The 19491-nt window shown below is 43.1% G+C and overlaps 1 protein-coding gene across 5 annotated transcripts in view; it reads right to left on the reverse strand.

Annotated features, from left to right (window-relative positions):
• The window catches only part of Itsn1 (intersectin 1), a 174619-nt gene that overhangs the window by 111471 nt on the left and 43657 nt on the right, over positions 1–19491 (reverse strand). For all 5 annotated transcript variants that reach the window (XM_027415599.2, XM_035444311.1, XM_035444313.1 and 2 more), the window contains exons 2-4: positions 12271–12330; positions 9777–9869; positions 8534–8597 (exon numbers count right to left, since the gene is read on the reverse strand). In XM_027415599.2, coding sequence (XP_027271400.1) covers positions 8534–8597; positions 9777–9869; positions 12271–12298 — 185 coding nt within the window. In that variant the 5' untranslated portion in view covers positions 12299–12330. The remainder of the gene's footprint in view (positions 1–8533; positions 8598–9776; positions 9870–12270; positions 12331–19491) is intronic.

Consider the following 19491-nt stretch of genomic DNA (forward strand, 5'->3'; position numbering starts at 1 on the left):
ATGGGATCTGGAAACAGTATTGTTTCTAGAGATGGTGAGTTAAATTCCACTCCTCTGCGGTGCTCTACACCAATGGGAGATGGCATGCATGCTGTCCTGTCCTGGAATACTGTTGTACTGTGAAAGCTCTTCCAGTTACCTGTTTTAGAACCCTGCCCCACACATTAACTGGTGAAGCTGTGCTTAGCAGTGTGCTTGCTGTCTCAACCCAACCCTCAAGCACCCACAGCCCGTGTGTGACTTGTGATGAGTTGTCAAAGAGTACATTCTCTCATGGAAAAGGAAGCAAAAGGCAGTGGAAGGTTTAGATTTGCACCGGAAGTTACGCTGCCCAACCCAACTGTGCATACGCGTGACAACATTGACTTCACCTCTTTTACCCACAGATGAAAACAGGCTGCGCAACAAAAAGTGTATCCTGCAATAAAAATTAAAGCGCTTTAAAAATGATAGACTGTAGAAGTTGGCAGCTATTTTGGAAAATAAAGATCATCAAGCAGGAAGGAGCTCGATGGTAGTTCGGACAGCAGCCCGGGTCTTGCAGTTGTGACCCTCACAGACCACAGGTCTCTCTGCTCCAGTGGGTCTGATTTCACTTTCCTTACACCTCCTGCTCACTTGGACTTAAGTGTTCTGCAAACTGCTTGCTCTCAACTTTGCCAGACATCCTAGTGCATTATACTTCTTTTTCTTGTCAGTTTAGAAGCATGCAATATATACAACATAGTAACTATTAAACGGCAAATAAGTGAGTTTTAAATTTTTAGTCTGCTGATTTTGTGTGGGTCTTCACTGTGTTGAAATTATACACAAAGTATTTATCAGCTTTTAAGTTTTCAGTCTTTAATTTGTTTTGTTATATCTTAATCTTTAACCTAAATGTAATTCAATGGGGTGGGGAGTGTTATTCTATGATCAAACCCCATTTCTTTCAAGACACACCAAACTTTCCATCAATACTGACAAACCCCCATTTTCTACTCATTGAGCTAAAATACAAGCTGTTCAGCTCTCAGCGTTCTTGTGAAGTGAGACCCAGCTTAGCTTTCCTGAAACAACCCAGGTCAATGTGACTTGATCTGGTCTCAGGAGCTCAATGGCTGAAATGGCATACTCTGCTTTTCCTTTTTTAGAAAATTGTTTTCAGTCCTGGAGAGGGCTAAGCTGGTCAAGAGCTTGCGGTATAGGCATGAGGACCTGGGATCCCAGCATGCTTGCATAAAGTAGAGAAGGGATAGTGGTGCACACTTATGATACTCTTGCAGGGAAGTGGAGGCAGACAAAACTGCCCGGTCTTGCTGACCGCTGACCGCTGACCTCAGCCTCACAGGTGAGCCCCAGACCCCAGTCAAAGACCCTGTCTCATGAACATAAACACAACACAGAGGCTAAAGAGACGGCTCAGCTTTTGAGATTGCTGGCTGCTCTTACAGAGGACTCGGGCTCACTTCCCAGCACCCACGTGACTGCTAACAACTGTCTGTAATTCTAGTTCTTGGAGGGAAAAATCTCAGATCCGCTTCTGGCCTGCTGAGGTACTCCCCACACATGACACATGATGTACTATATACATGCAGGCAAAACAGCCATACAGAAAAAAGCTCAGGACACAGGCTGGCCTGTAACTCCAGGTCTGAGGAACCTGATACCCTCTTCTGGACTACAAGAGCATCCACACACACACGTGGCCTACAGTCACACCAACATATACATACACACACACAAATAAAACACTAAGGTGGACAGTTCATAAGGAACAGCACCCAAAGTTTATCTCTGGCTTCCATTCAGACGTGTGTGTGCGCGCGCACACACACACACACACACACACACACACACACAAACACACTTTGTTTTCTCCTGTATTAGATATACACAGTAGTTTGCTCAGCAAGAGAAATAATACTTATGTCTTTCAATTTCTTCCATTTCCTTTAATAAGACAGTATTTTCTTCCTAGACCACACTTTCTTCATGCCACTCATGAAATTTTATTGATAAATGTATCCTATGAAATTTTGTCATTTTTCCCAGACTTGTAAGTAGCATATTTCCCTAGATCTTTATTTTTTAGGTGTTTATTTTAGGCACAGAATATTTTAAAGTCAGGTGAATTGCCATTGGCCTGTAATCCCAGCACTCAGGAAAAACACAGGAGGATCAAGTGTGGTGATATTTCATTTATGATCTAACAAATAAAGCTAGCCTGAAGATTAGAGTGCAGAGCTAGCCACTAGTTAACCATAGAGACCAGGCAGTGGAGGCACACTCCTTTAATCCCAGCACTCTTGAGGCAGTGGCAGGCAGATCTCTGTGAGTTCAAGGACCCCCTTGGCTACACAAAATTGATCCAGTCTAAAGAGAAACAGAGCCAAGAGGTGGTGGCTGACACCACTAATCCCAGAGTCACACGCCTTTAATCCCAGCACGGAAGAGGTGGAGACAGGGCAGTCAGTCTGAGGATGCAGTCAGAGGACAGGATCGCCCCTTTGGTCTGAGCATCGGCAGACACAAGAACTCTAGTGGCTGGCTGCTCTGCTTCTCTAATCCTTCAGCTTTCACCCTCTGATAGCTGACTGAGTTTTTATTATTAAGACCAAAGAGAATTCATGCTATAATCAAGAGATCCAAGTCATCTTTGATACATCAAAAATCCAAGACCAACCTAGGCTATACTGACTCAAACACACAAATTCTTTATTTAGTTACCTTATGTGATTTATATACCTAAATTTCTGAGCGTATCACTAATACAAAAACCTAATCAGCAAAACAATTTCTAAAAATCTCTAGCACAGGTCTTTTCACCTGTTAAGACACTACTGGACGCATTTGCAGTTAGTTCTGAGTTTAGAGAAATGGATTTAGTACTTTCACTGGTTAGGATTCCGAGTAGTGACTTTTTGCTAACTACTCTAACTTTGTTTGCTTTTAAGACAGAGTTGCAGATAGCCCAGGCTAGCGTGAAGCTCACTACATACAGTGTCCATAAACCCCTGCTTCTTTAGCCCCAAGTGTTAGGATTACAGGCTGTGAAGTGTCACATGGTGGGTTTTTAAATTCATTAACTAGTTACTGGCATTATTATTGCCTCTTCTATGCTGTACAAGAGCTCTGCTTCTGAGCCATCTCCATAGCCACTGGAAGAAAAGTGTCTTGTGTCTTGTTTACTCTGAATCTGCCCAGCTGATGGTGAGCCTTCCTTTATCTGTGGAAATAAACACCAATGTTGGCAGAGTCGAGCGATTCTCAGTGAACGCCGTGCCTCTGGCTTAAACTTGAGCAGGTCCAAGTGTTGTAAAACTCACACATTGTGAAAGACTACTTGCTTGGGTTTGCATCTATATTCATGACAGGACCCGGTGGCGCTGTTCTACTCTGCAAAAGCTTTCAGGATTAAAAGACACCAGTAAGGTGACAATCTTTCCTTCTTCTGTTAAGTATTTTTTATCATGCTCAGCTGTTTTAAGTGCCTTACAGGGGAGAAAGGATCCACTCACAGCAACGTGCAAACCATATTTACCTTTAAATAAAGAACCAAGCAGACACCCGCCCTCTACCACTCCTCCTGAAAAACGATGTTGGTGCAAACTAGAAATATTCAATCTGAGATCCATGTGCTAAGGGAGAGGAGACTTTAAAATATGCTTCTAGTTAGAATAATTTATTGCTTCCAACTCCTTCCAGTACACTTCCTTGGGCAAAAAAAAGAAACCAGTAAGGCATCCAGCAAAGTTCTAACATCTGGCTGAATGTCTATCTAGTCTACAGGTCTCACAGAGACCTTTTTCCTCAATTAACAAAACTTGACTATTAAAACTCCTAGTGACAGAGAACTCAAGGGAAGTTCTGGAAATGCAGCATTCTACAAAGCTCAGTCAGTCAGTACTCTCCCCCTTCCCTCCCGGCACCGAACACAGCAGAATCCAGCTGCTTTCCTAGGGCGGAGCTCTCCTTCCACTGCCCAAGGCTTCTGGCAGGGAGAAAAACGCATTGGCTCAGTCATCACTTTCACACTCAACTGTAGTTGCTTCTCCAATGAACTTTGTACTAGTCCCTCCCACAGTCAGTAAGTCTGGACAATATTGACCCCAAAGCTGTAACCCTTCAGAAGTAAAGTGCACGCTAAACCCAGCAAGCAACTGCCGCATAATGACTCTGGAATTGGACATTAGCCATGCATCAGAGGTGGTATCCAACAAAAGGCGGGGCAAGAACGGAGCAGAGAGATGCTAGATGCCTCGTGAGGTGGCTGAGTGAGACATGTGGCCCACAGCCTCTGGCATCTGAATGCTTGGTCCCAGTTGGCATCCATGTCTGGGGAGGCTTAGGAGGTGTGGCCTGGCTGAGGGAATGTGTCACTGGGGTGGGCTTTGAGGGTTTAAAGACTCCTCTATGTGGTGCTGGCTGTCAGGCTCCCCCAATGTGACCATGATGGGCTCTTGGGTATTGTCAGCACAAGACACACCCTTCCTTTGTAAGCTGCCTTGTCCTGATGTTTCATCGAAGAAACAGAACTAATAACTATTACACCAATAGTATACTTTTCTTATTTGATTTATACAAATAAAAGGAACCATACACCACTCTCACACACTGTTGGTGGGAATCATTTACTTAGAACATATATATATCCTGGTTTCCAGGATATATTAAGTAAGAAAAGCAAAAAAATAAAAGTGAGTTTATAGCTTACACTTAATATAAGGAAGAAGAAATAAATTACACATAAACACAAAACAGTCTATGCTCTGTGCCTGCTTTTTACCACAATAATAAACAACAATGAAAAACAGTATCAAGAACCCTCGATGTAGTGGGAACATGAAGAGCAGACTGGGGAACTTCCCAGGCCCCCGCTGCACACACTGCCCCTTTCAGAACCTTGTTAATGACGCCTGCAGAGTTCTTCAGGAGGTCACTGCTCCACACACACACGTCACAGGTCATTCATCTGCCATCTGGTGCCCACTAAACTAAAATTAAGGCCAAGCAATAAGGGAAAATTAAACCAGTTTGGTTACTCCTTAAAAAAAAAAAAAAGCAGCTAAGGGGCGCCTGATATGTGTGAGCAGTAGGAATTAAAGACAGACAAGGTCTCTGTCTTTTTGTTTAGAACACAGGCAGATATGACTAAGACCAGAGGGAAGGGCTGGGTTTGTGTTTAAGTGGCAAAGCCCTTTGTCCAGCATACTCAAGGCCCTGGGATGGAGACACACCAAGGACCAGTGGCGCTAAGACTGGAGGAGGGGTTATGTGGGCAAGGGAACCACTTTGGACAACTTCACCAAAGAGCACCTCTTTGCAGGATGACAAGACAGTAAGCAGCTATGTGGGTTCTACAACTGCAGAAAGGAGAAACACTAACACAGTGGTCCTGAGGCAAGGAGAGACCTGCCCCAGTGAGGATATGGAGTTAGCTTTGGGAAGAGAGAGTGTAGAAGAGAGCAGCAAAGATAAGAACTAAGAGGAGGAGAAACACAGCAAAAGCAGGATCATACTGGGCTTGGACATCCAGTGATGGCTTTGGGTTTTAGTCTCAACGGACAGTTTTAATTAACTGTGTATGAGTATTTGCCTGCAGATATACATGTGTACCATGTACACAGCTGCTGCTCTCAGAGGTCAGAAGAGGGCGCTGGATCGAGAGTTACAAACAGTTGTGAACCACCATGCGGGTGCGGCAGGTCCTCTGGAAGAGTGGCAAATGCTCCTAACCACTGAGCCTTCTCTCCACCCCCTTCATGGAGAGTTGTAAATGTTGTAAATGTTTCAAGAAGGGCAGGGCTTCATTTAGCCCAGGCTAGCCTTAATGTTTTGAATACAAGCATGTGCCATCACGTCCAGTGTGGTTTTACTTTCTAAAGACAGATGTACTTTATTTACAAACATGTATGTGCGTGTGAGCGTGCACATGAGCACCAGCACCCTTGGGCCAGAGGCGTCAGATCCCTAGAGTTACAGGCAGTTGTGAACAGCCCAATGTGGGTGCTAGAACTGAACCTCAGGTCCTCTACAGCATCTCTGAAATGAGACCTGATAAGATGACAGGCTAAGAGGGGCAAGTTGCCTGGTTCCAACACCCATTTACTTGATAACTCACAGTGGTACTTAAGCTCTTCAAGCCTCAGTTTTAAGAAATGCCATGAATGACAGCTTTTCCAATTTCATATTCATGTGTTTCCTTGGATGGACTCTGCCAGGGCCATCCCTGTGGCACTGATCTGAGGAAGAAGAGAGTTCTGCATCCCTAGCAGCTCACTGTCCTGTCTGTAATCTCTTGGACATTCTTGATTGGGAAGAGAGTTCTGCATCCCCAGTGGCTCACTGGCCTATCTCCTGTCCCCCTGAAGTTCTTGGTTGCAGAGCTAAGGAGTAGACTATATCAGAAGTCTTATGGTATTTTGTAGAAACTGTATTCCAGTTAACTAGTTCCCGGGTGCTTGAACTATAACCTATTCAGACTTGGGGACTGCTTGTCTCCCCAGCAGGATTTCCAGGGAAGACTATGAATGGGGAAAGCTGAATTCTCTGAAGGAGTTAGATTACAACAATAGCCCAGGATGACACAGCTTCTTAGAAATTGTCCTCCCAGGAAGGAGGGAAGGAAACTGGCAGATACCACTTTGGAAACTAAAATGTTTAGAATTATTCCCACCTCGCCTTGGTGTAAAGAAGAGGACAGATAGAGCCCTGTAATCTCCGCTACTCAGGAGGCCAAGGAAGGAAGACTAAAGTTCACGGCTACTCTAGGCAACTTAAGCAAGACTGCATCAAAATTAAAAAACAAAACAAAACAAAAAACCTTTTTCATTTTTTTTTTAAAAACTTTTAAAAAGTTTTTCAAGATAGTGCTTCTCTGTGTAGCCCTGTTTGTCCTGAAACTCACTCTGTAGACTAGGCTGGCCTCAAACTCACCAGAGATCCACCTGCCTCTGCCTCCATAGTGCTGGGATTAAAGGTATGTGCCAGCACTGCCCAGCCAAAATAAAATTTAAAAAGGTGGGGGTAGGTACACAGGGATACAGTTCAACATGAGTACTTGGCAGCATGCCTCCAAGGTGCTAGGTTCAATCCCCAGTAACGAAGGTTTTGGTATTTTGTTTGCTCTCATCCCTGAGATGGGACTCCACACTGTAGCTCACACTGGCCTCTTACCCATGATCCCCTGGTCTTCTCTCAAGTCTCAGGGCTACAGCCCTGTGCTAGCATGCCTGGTGGTAAGATGCTTCATGGATGAAACTTCGTCAGGGAGGGAGCCCTGGAAAGCAGGTTCTAGAGACAGCCAGAAAGGAGGGAACAGAACTGCACATCAGGCTGCAACCCCAAAGGAGCCTGTGATGATCCAAACATGTGCATCCCAATGCTGACACACAAGTGAGTGTGTCGGACACAGCTCCTATGCCTGCTTGCCATGGACTTTCTACACAAGTGCTCCCCCTCTTCCCTCCCTCTCCCTCCCTCTCCCTCCCTCTCCCTCCAATGGATCCACAGTTAGAACTGGAATAGGAGCAAGCTCACTAGGGAAAGAAGGAAGAGACTGGCTGCCAAAACGCTGACAACCAGGAAAAAAGATGGCAGACAACCAAATACAGCACAGGACTCTGGCACCACTGCTTTTCAATCTAAGTATATCTGATACAATTGTGTGTGTGTGTGTGTGTGTGTGTGTGTGTGTGTGTTCCAGTAACTAGCTGGAAAGCATAGCTGTGTGGAATATCCAGTCTTTGACGCTAAGACTACCTTTCTGGGTTCTGTTTTGACTACCTATGATATACTATGTGTTAAACCACACATTAATTCCTTCATGCATAGTTTTTCTGCTAATCCACTCAACTTTATAAAAGAAAATACAAACATGCCAATTATCTAGATTACAAACTGAGATCAAAAATGGCAAATATATGTTCCCAATAGCAGAGACAGAAAGTGCTACATCTAGGGCTAAGAAGTCCGTGCGTGTCTTTATTTACACCAAGTGTTCTCTGTAACACCAACAGACTCGAGTTACAGTCCTGGTAAACAGAGCCAGAGGAAAACATGGCTTTCTTACGGATCAGTAGAATTCAGTATTGCTCCCCAGAGCTGGGGCAGCCTGTTTCACTCATGCTCTTGCGTAAACTCCTATCTGTGACAGAAGTCAACCCTTACTTTGCAGTGGTTACTCATCGCATTGTATGAAGCACCAGTTATTTCTAACGGCTACTAATTCTCAAAGAGTGAAAGGTAAGAAATGATTCCATTAGGAAGGAAGAAATGGGGGCATTCAAATAAGTGTGAGTGATATGCATGAAGCCAAAAGCAATTAGTGGGAAACTACCTGAATACAGATGCTTCAGTTGCAACTGAATCTTTGTGCACAGTACTACCATTCAAATGGTGGCCCTTTGCAAAAGTAGTCTCTGGTAGGAAGTGACAGGGTGCTCCAGGCTAAACCCTGCATGTTCTTTCTACGTTAGAAACTGTAGTTTCAAATGAATAGAGCACGACAGAGTTTTGTTTTACATTTGGCGTATACAAAATTCCAACTTACCATATTTGTGCTAAGACAGGCTGAGGTAACCCAGATTGAAAAAAGAAGTTCCTTGCTTGATCACCTGTAAAGTAAGTGGGAAAGTTTTCAGGAAAAACAGTAGCAGCAGCTGACAGAAATCCTCTTACACAAAATTATTAAGGAGGCTGGTTACCCTCTGAAACTAATGAGCCCATGGGAAAGGCCAGAGGTCTCTAAGAATTAATCTATAACAAACACATGAAAAGACATGGGGATTTGTTGGGATATATCATCCACTTGAGGCTGTGGCTAAACAAATGAGCTACCCAAACCTCCCCCACCCTGATGCTAGAGGAGGCGCTGGAGATCTTAGGAGTCGGGGCCAGGAAAAGTCTTAGGTCATCAGCAGAGCCAATCGGTCCTGAACTGACACAGCGAGCCAATAGAAGCCTGTCTGTTTTGACACCTGATTTACAGGGTATTTGGTTACAATCAGGAATAACACATGACAAAGCACACACAGACTCCTTGGTTAACAACTCTATAGAAAGCTTTTCCTCTGAATATTGATACTGCTGATACTAACTGCAGAACAGGCAACAATGAAAAAAGAGTCCTGCCCATCAGTCAACTGGAGATCTATTATAAAACAAGTGTAAAATACCTCGCAGCAAACCCAGATTCCCACTTCCTACAGGAAACTCCTGAATGGTGACCAAACAGCTGAGGTCACAGAAAGGCAGGGAAAGGACTTTTAAGAGACAGCAATAAAATCCTTAGAAAGCGTTTTGATGTCTGCGGTTTCCTCAGGCTAGTCAGGATCAGAACTTTAGGTTCAGGGCACTCATCTGACCCTATTTAAAGAATGCAGTCCTCTGACTATAGCCAGATCCCATTAGAAAGGCGCTCCAGCAGGCGGTCTGACACTCATGAGGGACTGTAAAGGTGTGCAGATGTTACAAGAGAAGCAATTTAAAAATATAGGCTTGAGGGTTTGGGAGTGCTCTGGGTCAGAGTCCAAGACTGAGATTTGGGCTCCCAAGAGGGACCACTACATGGGAAGACAGAACCTGACTCCACAAAACCATCCTCCGACCCCTCCCCCAACACACACATGATGATGTTAAGCAGAACTTTAGAAATAAACAAGTAACCACAAAAATGCAGGTTCAAGATGAGGGCAAAATGGACTAAATGCCCCATGGGTCATAGGTGCCCACTTCCACTCTGCACAATGGATTTCCTGCAGCTCAGGAGGAACGCACAGGTGCTGCCTACACACCAGTGATAAATCCGGAAATCGGCTTCAGACTATGGAACTGCTGATCATGCTTCGCTCTTTCCTCCACAGTTATGGCCCAGATGTCCAGGCTACCTGTGGACCAAAGACAAGACAGACAATTATTCAACAAGAAGAATAAGACGTTCAAATACATGATGTTCTGCCGGTCTGCTAGAAATGGTGTAATAAACCACTGTCCTAGGAAGATATTGTTTATGAGTCTAAAAATTAAGAACAAAAGCAATTTAAAAAACAGCAGAAATACTTTCTAGAAACTTGTCCTAATACTCCGCATTTAGGATTATTTGAAAACATAGTAACTCAGTAATTTATTTACATAAAACTAAGAAACAGACTAAGGTAACTAAAGCCTAAAACTCTACCTTCAGGTGCTTAAAATGTCGAAGGTAAAAATTATGAAAATCCAAGATGAGCATTAAAAAAAAGTATTGTAGGTGATGGTGGTAATGGTTATTGGTGGTGGCAGTGGTGGTTATTGAGTTACAGTGGTGGAGGTGGTGATGGCAGCACTCCAAAACCATTAGAATCCTGTGTGGTTCTATGAAAATATTCAAATATCTGGTAATGGTTGTATAGCTTTGGAACTGTACTAATGATCACCAAATGATACACTTGAAACCAGTCATCTCTGATGTTTATATTGTGCCTAACTAAAGAAGCTTCTAAAAATGGCCAAACACAGAACATAAGTTTTATCAGAATATTCATTTTTTAAAAGATTTTTAAAAAAATTTATAATGGGATTTTGCCTGCATGAGGATACTAGATCCCCTGGAATTGGGGTTACAGACAGTTGTGAGGTGCCATGTGGGTGCTGGGAATTGAATCCGGGTCCTTTGGAAGAGCAGCTGGTACCCTGGAGTGATGGCTAAGCCATCACTCCAGCCCCTTTCGAAAGATTTATTTATTTATGTTTGCAGTGTTTTGCCAGCACACCAGAAGAGGGAGCCAGGCCTCATTATGGATGGTTGTGAGCCACCATGTGGTTGCTGGGATTTGAACTCAGGACCTCTGGGAGGGCAGCCAGTGCTCTTAACCTCTGAGCCATCTCTCCAGCTCCTAGACAATTCTTCCAAAAAAACTTCACTAAAGTAATTCTAGATGATGGACAAAAAAGCCAACCTCTGTCCCCAAGCTGGGAACATATGATGCCCATGTTTCATACAACATTACTGTGCCTCCAACATTCTAACTAACAGCCTCTTTCCTGCAGGGCAGGGTGGGACAGTGACAGGAAGGCTCCATTTGGATGCTGGGGCCAAGCATCGAGTCGTACTACTTAGAAAAGTTCCTGACACAGATGCCTCTCCCCTCACAGACTAGCAGCCCTACAAAGATAAAGGGACCTTTATTGTTCTGTTGAGCTTCATAGACAAAAATAGACAAGGAAAATTATATAGTTAATTAAGAAGACAAACCAAAAAAACAAAACTCAATGTAACAAAAAAATTACTGAAGACCTGGAAAAGTCTGCATGTGTCTGTCTGGAATCCCAGAGACTCTCCCAGGTGTGCTCAAAGGGTGGCACACGGTCCTTCTCATTCTCTTTACAGCTGACACAAGAAATCTGCTTTTTACATTTCATTTTGGTTTTTGGCAATACTGGGAATTGAAAGCAGGGTCTAAATAGGGCAGTCAAGCACTCAAACCTATGCTTTGTCCACAGCCCTGCCAAGATCACCTGTCAGCATGGCCTACTTGGTTTAGTTAATAGATTCTGGGCTGAGGGTGCAACTATGTGACATAGTGCTTGCCTAGCATACATTAGGCCCTGGGTTCAATCTCCAATAGTGACAAAGAAAACAACAAGACATGCATGAATAACATGCCAGAAAAACACTTTACGCAGACTGATGAGTTTCAAACAGATAAAGTAAAGCCAAAATGTCATGCTTCAAATGCAGGCCTTGAAAGAATATAACAGTGGTCCATTCAGTTCAACAAATAAACTTTTCAAGCAAGATGCTGAGGCTGGCAGACTTTAAAAGCGAGGGTGGAGGTACCAACTACCCATGCACCTAATTTGGATTTCAATTTGAACAAAAATAATGAAAAACTGCCTTAAGACTGAAGTGCACATAACGTAAATTTTATAGGTAGCATATGTGCATGAATTTCAAACGTTTGGTAATGGTACTATACTTTAGTTTTTATCATTTAGTAAATAAACATACTAAAATCTTCAGGGATGAAAGGCTAAGATGTCTTAGAATTACTTCAAAACAAACCAATGGAGTCTCTAGCACAGAAACATCTCAAGGCATACTATGAGGGTTGACTATGTAATTTTCTCTATGTTGGTTTGTTTTTGTGAAGACTAAACACAGGATTTCATGCATGCTAGGCAAGAACTCTACCCCTAAGTTACATCCCAGCCAAATTCAACTCTTGTTAATTTATCTGAAATATTCCATCACAGTAGTCTTAAAATCTGGCCCCAACTTACATTAAGAAATAAATTTTCAAAACTTACCACCAAAAGGTGTTGGAAACTGAGCCATGGTTCTGTTACGTTTACCTTGCTAATCGACGCCTGTAATTAAAATGCAAAAGTACGTTTAGGAAAACTTCAGGCCTGTATACAAAACACTAACATGCTGTCCTTAACTGTCAGACATTAACACCAGCGCTAGAGCCCAGCCCTACAAGTGAAAGGGTTCTTCGTTAATTCCCTGGATAGATTCTTAGTGCTAGAAAGAGGGATGGATGCGGTTAGAGCACCGCAAATATCATAGCCTGTGTGTCACCAAGAGTGACACTGAATCCTTCCATAAAGTTTATGGAAGACCTAACAATGCAAATATGACAACCTAAGTTCAGTCCCTGGAAGCTACATACAGGTGGAGAGAACCAACTTCATCAAGTTCCTGTAACCTCACACTGTGTTCCGTACACCCGTGTATTGCATGTGCGTGCACACACAATGATACAGGGTTGCCCTCTAAAAACTACATTAGAAGGGAGGTGAAGGGCCTTCAATATCAGCACTCGGGAATCGAGGGCAAGAGTTCAAGGTCATCCCCAGGGACACAGTAAGTTTAGAGCCAGGCTTAGCTACATGAAGCTCTTCTCAAAACAAAACCATAAGAAACATATAAACAGCACACATCGAGTAATGTCTGCCCAGCATACCAAATTATCATTCCAAAATTTCCCATCAGGCATTCCTGCTCATGAGCAGCCAACAAGAAACAACAACCTTTTCCACAAATAAAAACTTCAGATTTCAAAACAGGTTTTCTTCTTATTTATGGTGGGTTTCAATTTGAATAAGTAGTGGGCTTGGTCTCCAGTTGGTGGTGCTGTTTGGGGAAGTTAGGAAGTGTGGCCTTGCTGGAAGATATACATAACTGGAAGCAGGATTTAAAGGAGAGTTTAAAGAGTCTCACCATTCGCAGTTTTCCCTAGGCTTAGTTTGCCAATATGTAAACCCTTATTTTTTTGTTCCAGCCTTGCCTGCCCTCTGCCCACTTCCTGTTCAGACACCATACCTGCACTCTGCTCACTTCCTGTTCCAGACACCATGACTCTCATCCTTCAGGAACCTTAAGCCAAAATAAGCTCTTCCTTCTATAAGCTGCCTTGGTCATGCATGAAGTTTTATGAGAACAATAGAAAAGTAGCGAATACAGTACCTAATTTAACTTTATTACAGCAAATTTCCACAGTCTACATTAGCACCCAGCACTCAGGAGGAGGAAGCTGGAGGATCTGAGTTCAATGCCATTGAGAGTTGTCAGTGCTGCACAACGAAGACAACATCTCAACAGCTTAATGACAAAATTTACAGAAATTTGGGCTTTAAAATATGCCATTGTCTTGCCTTAATACACCTCAAATTCAATGTTTGTGGAGCTTCTTTCAAGTATTTCTTTAAGCCTCCAGAAGCCTTTTCTCCACTCCTACCTGTTCTTCATACTCTGCCTTTTATAGTGCTGACAGACATTGGACTTTTCAGTTCTGCATCTTAGTCATCTTCTTTCTTGAATATTTGGTTCTTCTAGTTCCTCTTCTGTCACTAGCTGCCTGGCTGTGCTGAGTGCATCTCTAGTGACCCCTGGATGCTCCTATACATCAACAGTGAGGCACTGAGCTGGGTGGGAGGTATGTGTGTTGGGAGACAACCGAGTAGACTGAATTGCCTTTTCTCAGGGACACTTCCAAATGCCAGCATCCTCAAACGTGCTGACTTCCCCGAGAGAGCGGGGTAGGGTGAGAAGTGTGGGATGCCACCGTCACATGCTGACTTGGAGAATGGTAAGGGTCCTACACAGAACATAAAGTCAGACCCTGCTTCGTCCCTACACCCATGGAGCTTCTCCCAGAGGAGAGGAGACCAACGTGGTCACCTATCTGCAAGAACTTCAGGACGGACACCTGGACGGGACATCGAAAGAATCCCCATTTTGCACTGCAGCCTGTGGGGAGGGACACTGGCTGTAGTTCCTCTTTGCTGTAAGCAATCCTGACTGTCCCTCACCCTCAGGGACTGTGCTCCATATCCTCAGTCTTCTGCCTGAGTGACACTGCATTTCTGGTTATGGCAGGAAGACAGAACACACCTGTGTCCAGCTGAGGCGTGGACATGGCAGTTCTCCGAGGCTGCAGCTGCCATTCCTTTCCTCCCCTTGGCTCATTCAGAACATCTGCAAGCGTCATCGTTTCCCAAAAGCACGTTCTCCCACTTAACTCTCATGGGGTGCTTTTACAATTGACAGCTCATACACTTTCTTATCCAACTTGCCAAAAATGGCCAGTTCTGAATGTGTTTTGTTGTTCAAGTCAGGGTTTCTCTTTGTAGCCCTGGAGATCCTGGATCTGCTTTGTAGAATGGGCTGGCCTCGAACTCAGAGATCCACCTGCCTCTGCCTCCTGAGCACCAGGACTAAAGGCGGGCACCACCATGCCCAGCTAAGCTCTGGATTTTTAATGCGTAGTGAAACAACTACTTAATACACACTAGAGAATCTGCTATTCATTCTGTCTGACTAAGCTCCATCCGTCACCATTTACTGCAAAATAAAGACAGCTGGTTAACCCCATGTGCCAGCCACTCCAGTCTGCAGCACTTTCTTGCTGGGCCATTCATTTTGCAAATAAGCACCTTAGGTTTGCTAGATCAGTTTCATCTGGAGATAAAGATCCAATCTCTAGCTGTTATAAACCTAGGTATATGAAACACCTGCAACAGAGGTAGCTTCTTGTATCACCTGTGAGTCAGGATTTCACACTTCAGTGAGTGCTTTGTGGCACTTTGTACCATTTCACATTTAGGCAGCTTCCCTTGATTCCTATTTTACTTAATGTTTTTATTAAGGAATGGATGCTAATTTTTTACAAGCTTTTTTCTTAGCATATTTTTCCTTTTATTAGCATTCTGGATTTTTCTTTCTTCCAGTGCTGGGAACTGATTAGCCCCATATGCTAAGCACGTAAGCACCCGTCCACTGAACTACATGTAGGCTGACCCTGAATTACAGTGACTGGTTAGCTAGCACTAAGTTATCGGAGACTTTCTTTTAATAAACACAATTAGACAAGCATGCTATCCTTTTGCAGTTAGGTTTGGTGTACAATAAAATGATGAATCTGAAGGAATTTACCTCCCTATGAACTACAGAATTCTTACACAGTACAAAATGTGTAAAAAAAATATTAGAAATATAGATACAAAATTGAAATGTAACCAGGAAAAAATATTTTAGAGATGAGTTTGAATGAACCTTCCAGACACAAACATTTGTTACCAAAACCATTCCAGAGAGGAGGACTGAGGCACCCTCAATTTAAGTTATAATCAGAGCACTCTGCTGTTATATGAAAGCATTAAAAAGCATATTCTTCTTTTAAAAAGCATGCATTTGTTGTACAAAACACTAGGTTTCGTCACAATTTCATGCACACCATTCTTATAAAAAGAACATTACGCCTTTCTTTAAAGGTTTCACAGCTCCTCGAGAGGGTCAAAACCAGACAGAAGTATAGTGACTATGGCCATAGCGTAATTACTATCGGCTCCTGTCAGAGAACCCAAGATTAACTGCCTTTTACCACAGAAATTAATCCCCATCTATGTGGTTCTCTCCCACAAAGAACGGCACTTAAGATGAAGGGGAAGTAGAGACAACAGCTGATAGCTGTTCCCACGTCCCCTGCACTGAACGTCTGTTACGGGGCAACCAAACGACTGCAGACTGAACTGAGTCCGACATCTGGGATGTAAGGCCTTCCATCTCCTCTGCTTGCTAAGCACACCTCAGAGCTCTTAGGGTCATTGATCTTTGATCTTCAGCTGCCAATAGTATGTAATCTAATAAAAATTAAACCACTGTGAGGGCATGCTCACTGACCTAACAGTCAAAAGTTGATCTAAGGATGAGGCTGGAACCCTCTCACAATCTTCCCTCATAAACCTAAATCCTTAAAATGCCAATCACTGCCAAGTTCTCCTAAGTCCCAGGGAACCTGAGATGAAGTGACAGAAACTTCTCCAGACTCTGTTCCTTTTCAGTTCTGGGCCACCTGGGCCATCTGTGGCTGGACCACTGTGGCTGGCTTTCAATTCATAACCCCCACCTCAGCCTCCCTAGCAGGACTACAAGCATGCACAACACCAAGTAAATTTGAAAAATAATTTGTAAAGAGCTACTGTATGTCAGGAAACTGATCACAAGCAAGACACTACTCCTGGCTCTGCTGTAGCAACTGAAGCCTGCTGCTGGGCCTCTTGTCCCTTATTAAACCCAAAACTCTGTTCAAAGCACACAAAGCTAGCTACCAAGGACAGGTCTTGAAGAGAAACCAAATCCTCCCCGGCCCCCACCCCACCCTCACTCTATAGTCTAGGGCTTTGCCCCAGGATGGGCCACAATCAGGGAGCTAGGCAGTAAAGTAAGGTGCAAAAGCAAAAACTCCAACAGAAATCCAGTATTTCTGGGCAAAAGAACAAAGCAAAAAAGGCCTGTGTGGAGAAACTGGAAAAGAACGCTTGGGCCTGTGAATGCACTATACTGTTCTCAGGTTCACATCTGAGAGAATCACAATGCCCAGGACTGGTCTTGAAAACTCAAGTAGGAATGGAAGCCCCACTAGACACCATGGAGAACTCACAGTGCAAACCCAACTCAGACGCTTGGAGAAACCTGCAGCCAGCACTCTATAGAGGAGAACAACAGAAACTCGAAACCACACGTCTAGGGTAGAATCAAAACGTTCTTAGACATACTGTGATGGTTAATATTGCCTGTCACTTGATGGGATCTACAGGAGACAAAATTCTGGGCATGATGGAGAGGTACTGTCTAGATTGGATTAACTGAACACCCTAAGTGTGGGTGAGACCATCCCATGGGCCGAGGTCTGGGATAACATGACCAGCTGCTTCATTCTCCTGTTGCCACTCCTAACTGCAAGCAAAACTAATACTTTTCTTGTATTGTTTCTTATCAGGTGTTTGGTCATAACAAAGAGAAAAGCAGCCAAATACAGCAAACTCTCAAAATAAAAAAAAAAAAATGACAATCAATGTATGGTGACTCCCTCATGACAAAAATGTGGAAATGACCTCGTAAGTCTTTTGAGCAGTCATCAGCAGACTTTCCACGAGGCAAATGTGGACACAAGTGAAGTAAATGGAAAGGGAAGATACACGCTCTTAGCAGAGAAAGAAACCTTAGCTTTACAAGAATGGAAATTAAATTTCTGAATACCAGCTACAAACACGGTCCAACACGGCCGCAGATGGATGACAACATCAGAAAAAAAAAGAAAACAACCCAGAAAAAGAAAGGCAATATAAAACAGAAGAAACAATAAAAATACAAACAGGGAAGGAATAGAACTAGCACATTTAAAATCTAGTTCTTCTATTTTTGGTTGTGAGCCTAGCCTATAATGGCTGAGCCATCTCTCCAGCCCTAAAATCTAGTTCTTAAAAAAAAAAAATGGCCAAGGATGTGGTACATTGTCCAGAAATGAAGATCATTCCCACCAAGTCTACAAAACGAAACGAGAGGGAGAAGGAGGCTGGAGACAACGTAAAGCTGACAAGAGAGAGACAGGAGACAATGCTCTTAGAAGTCAACTGAAGACATTGGGACCCTCTCATGTTTGTTACAGAGAACAACCTCATCAGTAAGACCATTCCCAGAAAAAAAAAAGGCTCAGATGATATCGATGGTAAATTCTATCAACACGGAAGGGAAAAGCAACACAAAAGTCAGGCAAACGTCTTCAAAAATGAAACATCGCTTGCTTGCTATTCATCTCCTGTCTTTAATACTAAATGCAGACAGCACAAAATAATTAAGGATACAGCAATACCCCTAGAATATAAATGCAAATTCATTTAAAAAACACAATTTAAATGAACTAATATAATTTATTTTATTTTATTGATCACATAAAGCCCATATAATGATTTCCATGGAATCAAAAGAATGTTTCACAAAAACTCAACATTTAATAATGAATTTTTGAAATCTGAGTGAAACAGAATTTGTAGGGAGTTTCTTCAAAAAGAGAGGCAGTGTCTAGGAAAAGTTAAGCAGGGCTTGCAGGAAGACTTAGCAGGTAAGGGTACCTGTAGACAAGTCCGAGGACCCAAGTTTGACACCTCGAACCATACAGTGGAAAGAGAACGCCAACATTTGCAAGATGTCTTCTCTCTCTCTCTCTCTATCTCTCTCTCTCTCTCTCTCTCTCTCCACACACACACACACACACACACTTACTTCAATATAACAAACTCTAGAAAATCTAGAAAACAACAGTACGCAAACAGAGTTGTATGAGAAAAGGCAAATGTACTAAATAAAAAACGAATTCTTGTATATTGGCACAGAGTTGCTTAAGAAGTGAAATTCAGGGAAGCAACTCCAGGGTAGAGACACATGAGCCAACTGTTAAGAGCACTGTATTTGTAGAGAACCAGGTCCAGTTCCCAGGCTACATGATGGTTCAAGGCTATTTATCCACAACTCCAACTCCAGGGGACCTGATGCCCAGACATGCATATGCTATACATACATACACACATGCAGACAAATACTCAAACATATAAAATAACTCTAAAAAAAAATCAAAGAAAAATAATCTTATTTTGAGTTAGCACCACAAAAATCTAACATTGCTCAGTACAAATTACTGGAAAGAAATGACGCATAGTGGACCACACCTACAATCTCAGCTCTCGGGAGGCTAAGGCAGGATGGTGTCAAGTGTTAAGCTAGTTTGGAAAAATAGGTGAGACCTTGTCTGAAACAAGCTAAATACTAGTCCTCTATACTGAAAATAACAAGGTTTTTGCTAAGACAAATTCAAGAAGACCTAGACAATGGGTAGATACTATCGTGAGCTGTAAGGTTCAGGTGTGTTAGACCAGTGATTCTCTTCCAACAGACTTGAGCATTTCAAGCAATCTCAATCAAGATTCCAAGACCCACAACGAGGACTGGAAAGCTAACAAGAATACTTAAACAGGAACAGAAGGACCACTGAAAGTTGAAAAAGAGCCCAAGCAGGTGTGTGTGTGTGGGGGGGGGGGGGCAGATGCCCTGCCTGAGTCACTACAAATCAACAGCAGGAACTGCTGCCCAGGGGAAACAAGAACAAGACCAGCTATGGAGCCATGCAGGAACCCTGAGGAATAACTGAATGAACAGTGAGGCAAATATCACCAAATGAAAACATTAAC

The sequence above is a fragment of the Cricetulus griseus genome, chromosome 4, assembly GCF_003668045.3.
Source record: "Cricetulus griseus strain 17A/GY chromosome 4, alternate assembly CriGri-PICRH-1.0, whole genome shotgun sequence".
NCBI lineage: Eukaryota > Metazoa > Chordata > Mammalia > Rodentia > Cricetidae > Cricetulus > Cricetulus griseus.